Genomic DNA, 13799 nt, shown 5'->3' with positions numbered 1-13799 from the left:
AATATTGAAAGCCCACGACTCATAAACTTAGTTTGTATAGTCTATGGTTAGATGCCATATGACCGTTAGCTATTAAAGCCCAAACTTTAACGAATAATTAAGAACCCAAAAGCCCATAATGGGTCAACTTAGTCCAGCCCAATAATAGTCGGGGGCGTGGGCCCGGGTAACGGGGAGATGAGAAGCGTAACGTTTGGCTATGTGTCTCCCTCTCAGCCTCTCTCCCGCCATTCCTTAAAACACCGTAAATCAAAAACACTATACCAAAAAAAAAATCAAGCTCGAAAATGGCAACTATTTTGTCAACAAACCCACTTGCTAATCGACTAATTCCTTCAAATTCACACCGCTATTCGGTACTTTTTCTCGCATTTTCAACTTCCAATCATTTTAACTGTAAAATTTTTTAATGATTCATTGCTGCTTCGTCTTTTTTTTTTTTTTTTTCAAATGCAGTGTTACTTGCATGGAACAATGAGAATTGGGCAAACGGGGATTCACATTAACAAAAGTTATTCAATATCTTTAATGGGTTCATGGCAATTCAGCAAGAGGTTGGGGAAAAAAAATTCTTTTATTCAAAATCTCTTAATAACTCTTAACAGCTTGTTTGGATGGTTGCTTCCTATTGTATTGTTAGTTTAAATACAACCTTTTTCACTTAAATTTATTGTATCGTATCATTAAATCTATTGTTAGCTAATGCGGAAAAGTTCTATTTTGTGTGACGGCCGCGTAGTTACCTTTTCTTTTTCTTATTTTGTCTTTACTTATTATTTCATAATCCTATTTTATAATTTACGCTGCCTTTTTATAGTAGCTGTTTGCCATACCCTACTGAAATGTAGGTTTATCCTTCAAATGGTTGGTATTCATTAAAACAATAGAGTACTATACAATACATTATGAAAAAACATGTAACAACCATCCAAACAATGTAAAGTAATAAAGTAATAGTGCCTTATAAAATGAGACAAAGGGGTATTATATTTCTGGATTATGAGCAAGAAATGAAGAATGAAACATTAAGCTACGTAGCCCAATAAACAATAGTAGTATACAACATTATACTTGTGGAAGCATTATACAAAATGTGTCAACTTTGTATAAAAGTTTATATTGTTTATAAAAGGTACTTATTATACACAAATATGTAAGCAGGGTATAGTATTGTTCAGTAGTTTACATTGGGCTACGTGGCGTAAATGCTTTCTCCCAGCAGACATAGTGATTAAGTTTCCCATAAAATAGTCTGTGCTAGTAAAGATAATTTAGTGATGTGCAACTACGTTTCTATTTTGTAGTACGTGACCTACTGGTCATCAAGTTAACTGTTTGGGTATGTTAAGCAGGAGAAATTTCATATGTGCAGTCAGTAAAGATGCTGAGGAATCTTTCAAAAAGACGGTGGAGGTGGATAGGCTTATAGATACACTGAGGGAGGCAACTGATAAGGAAGTAAGTAGATTTGCTCACAATTTTCTTCAGGACTTTTTCCTACATGCATATTTATAATGGTCGTGTCCGGGCTAACTTACGCACACCTTGGCTAATCCACGGCGTACGTGTTACCTCCTATTAGGGCTCTTTTGGTACAAGGGATAAGGGATAACTAATCCCAGGATTAATTTTAGGATGAGCGTATTCCGTGTTTGGTTGGGATAAAATACAGAGAATAACTCATTCAGGGATTAGTTATCCCGGTATTGTAGTGTTATTTTTATCCCACCTTGAGGATGGGATAGATAATCCGGGGATAATTAATCCCCGTATAACTTGTTTTCCAACCAAACGACCCATTAGTGTGTATTATGTTAACTCTATTCACCAAGGCTCAGACAAATGAGAAAAATTCACTTCATGGATTTTTCCTTGATATTTGAACCATGGTTTCTCCTTGGTCCATTCATGCTTTCTCTCGTTCTTAGATTATAATCATCTTTATCGTAGTGCATCACATTTTGGAGATCAAACATGTTTTGCATTCCATCTGTTCATATTAATATTCTTAATTATATAGTTCAAGGATATCCGATGCTTACCTTTTTACTACAAATTCTTCCCAATGGGGGAAGATCTTTATTGGACTATGAGCCACTAGTTTATCAGTTTATCCACTTCCTAAAATGATCTCCTCGTGAAACCTAAGTAACTCAGATTAGCTTATTGAGTTTCAGATTTGTTATGGATTGGCATCAATGCTGGGAAGTGTGAACTAATAATTTACTTTAGAGTAATGATTAATAAGACCACAAGTAGAAAGGTAATTCTACCATCAGATGTATAGCTGTAAAATATCACCGCAGTAAGACCAATAATTACTCGATGAAAACCAGAATGATTGCTTTGTGCCAGTTCTTATATAACATGCCTCTGATTTGCATTCACTTAAAACATTCTAAGGGGCCACTGGTGATTAGTTGGTAAGATAGCTAATAGGGAAAATCTACTGTGTACCTACAGTAGTTTTAAGTTTCACTTCTCTTCATCTACCTGCATTCTATTGCATGCAATGTTGTAGTCAGTCTAGATGATGCTGGTGTGATTGCCAGTTCTGTTATATCAATTAATTTGTTTCTGTCTCTAAGTTGGGGAATGCAGGTCAAGCCCTCCTTTCCCATACGGTGTGCCTAGTTAGGATCAACCTGTGTAGCCTTTGTTCTTGTGTAGTTTAATTTGGTGAATTATAGGTTTGATTGTCATGATAAGCTCTTTATTGTTGTGATTCTGTACATGCAGTGAGACCCTTAATGATCTATGAGATAGATAGCTATACTAGTCATAAAATTGGGACAATTTCTCTATCTGAACTTTGATCTACATTGATGAAAGTGAACTTTTATCCTTCTATTATGGTGCAGCTGCCACAGCTAGTTGTGGAGAACGTTCTCGCTTTCAACGAGAGCTTTTGGATAAGACTTGCAGCTAGAGCAGACACCTGCAAATCCGACGATGACAAAGCATGGTTCCATTTCTTATTATTTTCAGTGGTTTATGCTTCGTAACTTCTTTCAAGTTGCAGTATAAGCTTTGTTGACTTTCTTTTACAGAAAGACTATGAAGAGCTGGCATTGACAGTAATGAACATCGTAGATCGTCTTGTTCACAAGACAAATGTATATATTCCATCTCCCTTCTGAACTAAACATAACAAGTATATGTATTTTTGGTGCCTAGCTGATCACAAGTAACTTCTCTTTAGCATAAGACTAAGGTCTATACATGTTATTGAAGAGATGGAGATGAACAATGAGAAGAAATCGGTATATGTATTTTCGGTGCCTAGCTGATCACAAGTAACTTCTCTTTAGCATAAGACTAAGGTCTACACGTGTTATTGAAGAGATGGAGATGAACAATGAGAAGAAATCGTTCAGGATTTTCCTATTTTTTGGTGTGAAGTCCCATGGAAAAATCCACGCCATTGTTGAGATCTGATGCAAACCAGGGAGAACCACACTCCAAAAGTTAGCTATTAAAGCGGACAGTCCAAACCTATATAAACCCCACATTAGCACATTTCTATACCGATGTGGGAGTCAAGTCCCTACCTTGCAATGGACAAATAACAAGCCACCACTTTCCGCATCCGTCGTCCTTGATGGCTCCACACTGGGTAGCTTCCACTCTACCACAAGTAGGTAGCCATTTTAGAGTCAGGTTCCCAGGCACCCATGACTGGATGTGCGCTAGATATTGCTAGCCCCAGGCGAACGCTGCAATACCGGCATCACCTTCCCTGGTACCGGGGGTGGTGGGTGGCCAGGGAGAACCACACTCCAAAAGCTAGCTATTAAGGTGCGAGATCCCAAAGCTATATAAACCCCACATCAGAACATTTCTAATAGATGTGGGACTCAAGTCCTATATCTTGCAATAGACATACCTTGTATTTGCCACATGGTCAATGAAAAATAACGAATAGCAAAGCTAACAAAAGAAATTTCTTGAGTAGTTCCATGTGATAATTGATAAGATTTGAGTATTGGACGAGTTATTAGTCTTCTTCCATCTTCGTCACATCTCCACACAGATAGCATGTTTCTTTCTTTTTCTTCTCTTTCTATTCTCAACCCTCATTTACCCTGCCACATAGTAGAAGGTTCATTTGGTGCTTATGACCAAAACAGTAATACTTTTATGCTATATATTTCATATGAGCAGCAGAAGGTTTCTAATGGCATTTCCTGTCTCCCTGCAGGAAAAGATAGAGGCATCTACTGACGTGCTCAAAGCAATCCTAAAACCTGTGGTTGATGAAGTGGAAGAAATTTCTTGGCCTCTTAGGGATCCTGAGGCTCTCAATCTTATGGAGAAAGTATGTCTTGTCATCCTGTCTTATTTGAGCCAGTTTTCACAGTGAATTCTTTTGAAATTCCATGCCAGAGTAAAGATTTGAAGTGAACATCATCTTCTCATAATTCGAAAGTAAGGGGGAGCAAGGAGGAGATTGAGTAATAGAACTATGCTAGAGTTCTCATTTATCGGGAAATAAAACTATGCTAGAGTTCTATTTAGTGTTCATATAGTTTATTGTACATAGAATTTCTTTCCTTTGTATGATTCTTGTATGGTTTATGTCTATTTGTTGTTGGTGTTTTTGTTTTCTGCAACATTCAGGAAATAAATCTAAGGGAGCAAGAAGGCCAACTTGATGAAGGGTTCCTCGCAGAAGTCAATGCACAGCTGCGGCAAGTGAGTCTGTTTGAGTTAATTTGAATGCCTAGTTCTCTTTTTTGGTTAAGTTTACTCTAGATCTTTGTGTGCTGACATTGTCATTTATTTTAATGTTCCTTTTCTTTCTCTCTTCTGGAAGAAACATTACCATTGACACCGGAAACTTCTTCGAAATTGAAGATTCTAACTTGGACCCCCGAATTCACTCTTTTACCTTTCATGTATGCAAGAGAGCAACCTGTTGGGGCAGCTAGAGACACATGCCTGATAAACAAAATGACTTTAACAGTAATGGACAAAAGGAATGTCGAAATGGAGCATATGTCTTTTCAATTTCTGAGGAATTAAAGAGTTGTAACTAGTTATCTGGATGTAGTTTCCTAGCTACCATACTCCTCCCTGCTGGTCTACTGTTATGAGTTCTCTTTTTCAAACTGAAACAAACGGTAGTTTGAAAATAGAAATGGTCTCCCTATCCCGCCATGGCCTCCTCCTAATACTTCTTCATTCGTAGACTCACTTCCTCAAATTTTATTGCAGTTCCCTGACGACTTCCTTAATACCCCTCATTATTTTTGAAACTTGTTCTTCTTCCTATTCAGTTAATACATTATCTTGATGCATCATTATGTTCCTTTCTGTAAATGATTTTAAGCGTGATTTAGCAACACAATGATTTTATGTCACAAGCGGAATGCGTTTTATGAGGAATGATCACTATAATGCAGTTTATTTCACAGACAATGGATAATAGTACTGAGTCTTCACTGTGTAGGCTAAAAAAGATGGGGACAAGCCAGGACTTGAAGCTATGTTACAAAAGGTTTTGCAATTGTATGCTTCCAGATTGCTGTCAAAGCGAAGTTATGCAAAAAAAGGTCTCTTTATTGCTTAAATCCATTTCACTTAATCTTCAAGAGATGAACAAGTTCTGTTAATTTATAGGCCATTTGGATAAATCCTTTGTAACTGGGAAGCATAGTCTGTATTGCTGTGCTGGCATGCTCAATCTGAAAACAAGAATTTGTAGTTACAAATCCCTGCTTTGCTTCTGGTGCAGGAAATGAAGTGTTGAAAGCTGAACAGTTTCTGGAGACCATTATCAAAGGTATCTCTCAGTTGCGAGCTTATTATAAACCGGCATCAAGGATTCATACTTGTCGAACTGTGAAACCACCTTATCTAGGAGTTTAAGTTGTTAGAGATGACACCACTTGTATTTGTTAATCATGTTTTTAACATACCTCTCATGTGCAAGCCTAATACTTTCATGGGTTGCCTTCCCTGTTTGCCATCAAAGGGATGTATTTCAGACACTGATAAAGCCTCATAGATAACACGGAGCAAGAGAAAGAAAAAACTGAGATATGAGGCATAATAAGCAAACTATCTGGGTGGGATGGAAATGGATGATCTGCTCAGCAACCACATTTTAACATGGAGAGTTTTTGAGTCTTCGTTAATGGGATGGAGGGTTATCGGTTCTAAGCCGGGGGTCTATCGGAAACAGCCTCTCCGGAGGTCTATCGGAAACAGCCTCTCTACTTCACTTGAGGTAGTGGTATGGTCTGCGTACACTCTACCCTCCCCAGACCCCACTATGTGGGAATACACTGGGCATGTTGTTGTTGTTGTTATCGTTAATGGAGGTCAGGTTGTGTCATAGGTTTGAGTTCGTGCACCATATCAAGGTCATTGTTTTACAGTAATTAACATAATACATCATGTGACAAGTTAATGGTTGGGGGTGGAGACTAATCCTCAGAGGGTACTGCTCTAACTCTTCACATGAAGATAACAGTAGTTTCAGATACCACAAAGGTAAAATGCATATTTTTAGGGGCAAATGATGGGGCAATTAGTCTCTAGAGGCAATGAGTTTGTCAGTTAACATTGGCATTGACATACATGACTTATATCCCTTAGTGGAGTGTGAGAAGTTTTTACTCACTCTCTACGGTCTGTTTACCCGCAAAGCTGTGCAAAATTAACCTTCACCTCCTTCTGACTTTGACTTTACAAATGCTTCAAATGTTGATTGTGACTCTCACGAAATCCACTTATTCTTTGATACAGCACCAGAGGAAGAATGGAACAAGCTCTTGCTAGATGGCTTGACGATTGGAAAAGGTGATATTTCGCCTGAGGAATTGTATGCTGTTATTAAGAAGAGAATGGAACGGACTTTGATACGTACGGTAGGGATTCAGTAGTTGATTTTTGCTTTCTGGCATTCATTGAGTGATTGTTGACATGGTTTACTCTCTCTGTTTTTCTCTCAGGAGGGTGGCTCGTACCAGCAGCGAGTTCTGATTGAGTATCTGAAAGGTATTGAGTCAAGAGCAGGGGAGATTGTCAGAGTACTCCAAGGTTGAAACATGGTAGTAATTGCACCTGGAGGTACCATAAGCCCACATTCTTTATATGAAAAACATGATGATATGCAGACATATATTATCACTTCTTTACCATACATTACTGAGCCGCAGCCTTTATAAGCAATCTGAGAACCACAATCACATCCCTGAGCTATGACGTCCACGATGTGGCTGATCGTGTTTAACGTCTTCCATTTTTGTCCGATCATCATATCATCTTTTTTGTTTTTCTTTCTCCAATCATGTCTTGTTTTTATTCAATTTCTCTTCTCGTGTCTCATGTTTGGTCCCTTGTACATTCTTTAACCTGTAAATCCGGAATGACAATTTTTGCTGAGTGCAATACCGAAATGTGGCTCTGCAGTTTTTGCAATTTTTAAATTGGATAGCATGGCCTGTATCTATCCGTTGTGAACTGGTGGAACTGTAGTCCATGTCCGATGTTAATGAAATAAATCAATTGGTTTGGCTTCCATAGTTAGACGACTGAGCTGTTGACTTCACTGCATGCTTGGAACTGTTTGATTTAGTTACCAGTAGATTCGTCACATATGAAGCTAATTTCTCTATATATTTTTTTTTGTTGAGCGCAAATGTATTTTCCTAAGCTGAACAGCTCCACAGTTGTAAGAGTTAGCTACTTCATTCCACGTTGTTCTTGCTTGGTGTATGCAGTTGTGTCTGCTGCGTTTAACTTAAATTGCATGTGTCTTGGTTGTATTTGCCGGTATCTTATCACACCTTCTGTGTTTTTGATAACCGTGGTGGTTGAGTCAGTTCACATGCAACTTAGACTACTTATGCTTACTCAGTGGATATAAGTTCAATCTAAAGAAAATAACACAGTATGTTGATAATTCATAAACACTTCATCACTATCCTGTCATGGAGCATGTAAATTCAAAATTTAAACTTTATTATTTCGTAGATTTTGTTCGGATCCATACTTTAAGGCCTAATCAAGGTATGTGGAATTCATAGTTATAATTCATGCTTGTGCTAGTTGGCGGATTTTACTGATGTGATATGTATTTTCTCAACGCTTTGCAGATATTACCAATTAATAATATGGATACCACATTATTATTCAAATCATAAGTTTCTTCTTGATTATTAGCAATATATGTCCTAATTATTTCTTCTACTATCTTTCGTTTGGGTTTACTTAACCCAGCAACTTTTTAGAAGGAAAAACTTGTTGGGTTTCACATTTCTGAGTCAAAACGACACCGTATTCGATTAAAGTATGCGTTCGTAGTATTCTAAGACTAATTATTACTTGAATTTGAAAGCATAGAACAAACAATTGGTTACCACATGTTAACTACATTATAATATCCAAAATTATTTACACCACTAATAAGTAAAATCTTTTTTTCCCTATCATTCCCTCCACAAGCTCTACATTATAATATCAAAAATATCCAAATTATTTACACCACTTAAGTAAAATCTTTTTTTTCCCTATCATTGCCTCCACATTTCTTGGGTCAAACATATCTAAATCCTACTAGAAGAAAAATTTGTTTGGTTTGTATTGCTTTGCGTTTCAAGCTAAAACGCTACCGTATTGGATATCCCATCTCATCATTTCGGTTTATTCCATTAAACGACACCGTTCCACATATTCCCTAGCAAACGACACGTAACTGAACCAATAGAAATGCAGCAAACAAAACACGTGGCATAACAAAACTGCCACGTCACGTAAACTGCTCTCCTTATTACTTGTATAACACAACCTTTTCTCCTCCTTCACACAATTAAATTTTTTTAAAAAAAAAACTTCTCCACAAGTAAAGTCCAATACAAACTCCAAAAAAAAATAAAAAAAATCAAAGCAAATATGTTGAGAATCCTAGGAAAAGATCTCAAAATTTCAAAATCAGCTACAATGGTTACCAGATCTGAAGCAAAGATGGACGGCCATGATTTGTTTGAAGATTTGTCTTCATGGGAATTTGTTAACCCTTCTGATGATGAACATGAAGACAGCTACTCTTTTACTGATCACACTGATGATGATGATGATGAATTGATGGTAAAAGAAGATGACGCATGTGAAATTGGGTCACCATCTTCGGATATTTCTATGAAATCGGAACCGCAATCTCCGTTGCCTATTAGAACAATTGGTGCATTGGTTGTTTGCAATGTAGGATTTGATTATCATGATGATGATCAGGAGGAAGAGGAAGACGAGGACGAAGAAGATTATGACGATGATTTGGATGATGAATTGGTGCCAAATTGGTTAAGTGATAAATTTGAGAGACAAAGGATAAGGAAATTGGGGAAAAGGGCAAGTTCAAGGATGAACAAATCGAAAAAGGGGCCTTATATTTTCAATAGGCCAGGATGTGTTCGTGGCAAACATGGATTTGGTATGCAGCACAGTTAAGTTTAAAGTAAATAACAATTTGCATGTTCGAGTTCAACATGGATGGTGAACAAAAAATAATGGGAAGTTTTAGGTTGATTTATTTAACTGTGGAATCATTGTTGATGTATTTAAGACTGGTGGAATTAGGTTGTTATCTAATATGCAACTCTTTTTATGTTTGCTGTTTAAGCTTAGGTTGTCTACTTGGATTTGGATGTAAATAACTGAATTGATCTAATGCAATTTGAATTTGAATTTCAAGATCAAATCTTTTACCTTTGGTTTTATTTGTCTAATGTCATATTTAACTTTCATTTTGTGGGACTAAGCTGAGTATGTTGTTTATTGTTGTTGTTTATTTGACTTTAGAAAAGAGTTCTTGGTGGAAATGATAATCCATTTGGAATTGGTTCCCTTATAAGATACTAACCTTGTTGCTCAATTGAATTATGAATTACTTGGGCTCTTTTCTTTATGGTGACAATGTGCTTCTCTCTTTATATTTGCCAAGTTGCTTTTATATTGATTTTTGCATCTATCTTTATGGAGTTTATCTCAACCATAAGGAACTCTCTGGGTGTGTTTGGTATGAAGGAAAATGTTTTCCTAAAAGATATGTCCTTTCTTACTTTTTCCTTTTTTTGGTTGGTGAATGAAAAATATTTTTTGAAAAATATTTTATAGTATTTGGTTGGTGATTGAAAAAATATTTTTTAAAAAATACATTTTACTATTCTAGTGTTTAACTAAAGCATAAAAATACATTTAAAAAAAATAATTTTTGATCTCAAAAAATATTTTTTTTAGGGTCTCTTTGATATGAAGAAGAAAAAATATTTTCTAGAAAAATAAGTTATTCTTACTTATATTCATGTGTTCGTTATGTAAATTGGATAAGTATATGTTTTTTAAAAGTATTTTTATATATTTAATAAAAACAATAAGAATTGGATAAGTATATGTTTTTTAAAAGTATTTTTATATATTTAATAAAAACAATAAGAATGAATAGGATAAAAAGGGTGGAATAAGAAAAAAGTTTTGAATTTATTTTAAGAAATAAATTAAAAACATTTTTTTTTTTGAAGGGAAAATTCTTACTTATGTTCATGTGTTCGTTATGTAAATTGGATAACTATATGTTTTTTAAAAGTATTTTTATATATTTAATAAAAATAATAAGAACGAATAGGATAAAAAGGGTGGAATAATAAAAAAGTTTTGAATTTATTTTAAGAAATAAATTTAAAATATTATTTTTTTGGAGGGGTTGGTACGTGGGGGTTGGGTTGGTCAAAATAGGTAATAAGGGTGTGGTAAGAAAATAATTTTTTTAAAAATAAATTAATTTTTTTTTTTGGAGGGTGGGAGGTTATTAGAGGGTGGGGTAGGGGAGAAAGAGTGGGATAAGAAAAAAATTTGAATTATTTTTTATGAATTGGGAGTATTAAGGGGTGGGGGTCGGGGTAGGGGAGTAAGGGTGGGGTAAGGAAAAAATTAAAAAAATTCAAAAAATTAATTTTAAAAAATTTATTTATTTTGAGAGGGGGTGGGGGAGGAGGTTGGGTAGGGGAGGTAAGAAAAAAAATTAAATTTTTTTTAAAAAATTAATTTTTTTTAAAAGGGAGAGTAGGGGTTTGGGTTTTGGTCAGGGGATGAGATAAGAAAAAAATTTAAAATATATATTTTTAATAAGGGTGGTAGAAGGCGGGGTGGGGGTGGGGGATTGAGGGTCGAAGTAGGGATGGGTGATTTTGAGAATTGTATGAATATTTCAACTTAAGAATGAGGTTGAAAGAGAGTTTTGGAAAATGTTTTTCTTACTTTTCGAAGAGAAGTCATTTTTCTTAGAATTGAGGAAAATAAATTGATTTGAAAAATATTTTCCAAAATCTTTAAGCCAACCAAATATGAGAAAATTGGAAAATATTTTCTACCAAACACACCCTCTATGTTGTTCATAATTTACATAGAACTCTTGAGACGATGACATCAACATGCTGAGTGTAATTTCATAAGGATTAGCTATCCCACCCTCAAGAAGGGATAAAAAAACACTATAATCTCGGGATGAGTTATCCCATGCATTTTGTCCCAATCAAACATAAGATAAGCTCTCTTCTAAATTAATCTCGGGATTAGTTATCCTTATCTCTTCTACCAAACAACGTCCCCTAAGTGGATTGGGGCATTTATGCAGCCTTACTCCTACTGTCCTGCGTAATTCCATAAGCGGGTTATGGGGAGGGTGGTGTATACACAGCCTTGCTCATACCTTTTTGAAGGTACCCGGAGTAATCCCATGTCCTGGGGAGAATGGTGTGTCCGCAGCATTACCCCTATATTTGTGAATGTGCAAAGGTTGTTCTTGAAAGACTATTGGCTCAAGTAACACAGAGAAAAGAACACTTCTGAAAGCTTGTGAAAGAAAAAAAATCTTGCGAAGACTAATGACTGTCTATGTTTTATGTAGAAGTGTTGGATGTATATGTTTAATAATTAGGGTGGATCCACATGTGCTTATGCTACTTTTTGATCTAGATTTCTCCATCAGCGAAAGATGTGAAGGTTAATTTGTTCTGGGTGTTTTTGAAAGTGATACACCAGCTGTACTTGCTTGTGATTGTTATCTTGCTTCTAAGGAGGGTTTGAACTTGTTTTGCTCCACTCTTTCGATTTTGAAAGTTGAAGTAAAAAAAGAACGTATGAAGCATCCTATATTCACGTGGGATGCATCATGTATTCACGGAGGGTGCATACGAAGCATCCTGTATTCATGTAAGATCCGAGATAAAAAGGGTAAGCATCATTGGCTGATCGGCCACTCACGACATGAGCGGAGCCACCTTTAGCGAAGGGTGGTCAGATGCACACCCTTTGCTGGAAAATTATGTAGTAAATAGAGGTTAAATATTAACCATCATGAGTGTATATTCAATTTTGCACACTCTTAACGTAGTTGAGAATAAAATGTGCATGCCCTTCATCAAATTACTGGCCCTGCCACTGACTCACGAGTCATTAATAACCTTACGTTATTTCAAAGGTTTCGCTTTCTCAATTTAATAGAATCATTTATAACCTAGAGAGTACACATCACTCAACAATCACCAATTAAAAAGTAGTATGGCGGTAGAGAACCGGATGGAAGTGGAAAATATTAGGAACGCCCAAATGATAATATTATGATGAAGTTGTCAGTTGTCACTATGTGAAAAGATTTAAGTAATCATGAGTGATAATGTTGACATGATGTGAAGTTAAGGAATCATTTGGCATCTACTTCCACACAAAATTGCACACAAATACCACCACCTTTTTTGTGTATTATACTAGTTGGTGATGGTTTGATGCTGCACAAGAAGGAATAAAGAACTTTGGTTTAGGTTGAAGTAAGCTCTGGAATTGTCATTGGACATGATTTTAAAAAGGTATTATGCATCTTTCCTCAGGTTATTGGTTGACTTTTGATGAGCAAAGGTGATTGATCTTGGCTAAAGTAACAAGTACAAGAAGGGGTTAAATAATTGATGGAGCAACTTGCTGGGCTAAAAAATTCCTAGTAATTCCTGTTATTTTTTATGTATTTCGGATACAAGAATCTGTATTTAGGCACAACAACTTCAACATTATGTAACACCCCGTACTTAATTGCGTGCATTAGTCATTGTTATATGTGTTGGGGTATATGTATTGATCCTAAGTTAGGTATATATGAGTTTAAGTATGAGTATTGATTATTTTGAGATGGTTTCAAGTGTATAGTTTGATTATAGGTGTATAGGAATCGACTTTATTTATATCGGAATTTTCCCGTCGATGGTTCCATACGAAGATTATTGAATAAGCTTTCCAACGATATAAAGATTTCCAAAAACGGATAAGTTTCGGATATAAGCGAGCACGTTCGAAACTTTAAAACGGTGGCCGGGATGTGAACAGTAAATGTGCAGGAAAACTACTGAGGCCTGCCAGTTTTTTGGGTCAACTTTGAACGATCATAACTCCCTAAATATAATGAACTGGTTGAGCTACCATATATCAAAAGAAAGATCTTTGAGTCTTCTTTCCAATGAAATTGGTTTCATCCAAATCCAACATCTGAGTAAGGAGTTATACTCGTTTTACTTCAGCCTCTCAAAACAGATTTTTAGGGTCAACTTCAAACGATCATAACTACTTGTACAGGACGAACTGGGTGGATTAATTTATATTAAATGAAAGACCTTTGAATTATCTTTCTAACGATACCAATTTCACCCAAATCCAATATCGGAGCAAAGAGTTATGGCCGATTTACTTTAGCCTATCAAAACAGTCCACCATGGACAGATTCGGATTTAATTAAATTTTTAAGGGCA

General features: G+C 35.9%; 2 protein-coding genes across 2 annotated transcripts; both read left to right on the top strand.

Moving 5' to 3' along the window:
• The first annotated feature begins 200 nt into the window (after positions 1-200).
• Positions 201-7530, top strand: LOC107840465. The gene is made up of 11 exons (XM_047395179.1): positions 201-356; positions 457-554; positions 1353-1458; positions 2862-2960; positions 3051-3116; positions 4202-4318; positions 4621-4695; positions 5453-5555; positions 5738-5785; positions 6754-6875; positions 6960-7530. Exons 1-11 carry the CDS (start codon positions 288-290, stop codon positions 7050-7052), a joined length of 996 nt encoding a protein of 331 aa, XP_047251135.1. The 5' UTR covers positions 201-287; the 3' UTR covers positions 7053-7530.
• Positions 7531-8368: 838 nt separating this feature from the next.
• Positions 8369-9699, top strand: LOC107840464 (nucleolin). Its single transcript, XM_016684330.2, has one exon. The coding sequence runs from the start codon at positions 8902-8904 to the stop codon at positions 9454-9456; it is 555 nt and encodes a 184-aa protein (XP_016539816.2). The 5' UTR covers positions 8369-8901; the 3' UTR covers positions 9457-9699.
• The last annotated feature ends 4100 nt before the right edge of the window (positions 9700-13799 follow it).

Source organism: Capsicum annuum, chromosome 8 (assembly GCF_002878395.1).
Source record: "Capsicum annuum cultivar UCD-10X-F1 chromosome 8, UCD10Xv1.1, whole genome shotgun sequence".
Classification (NCBI taxonomy): domain Eukaryota; kingdom Viridiplantae; phylum Streptophyta; class Magnoliopsida; order Solanales; family Solanaceae; genus Capsicum; species Capsicum annuum.
The sequence above is the reverse complement of the archived record's forward strand: the minus strand, read 5'-3'. Positions and strand labels throughout refer to the sequence as shown.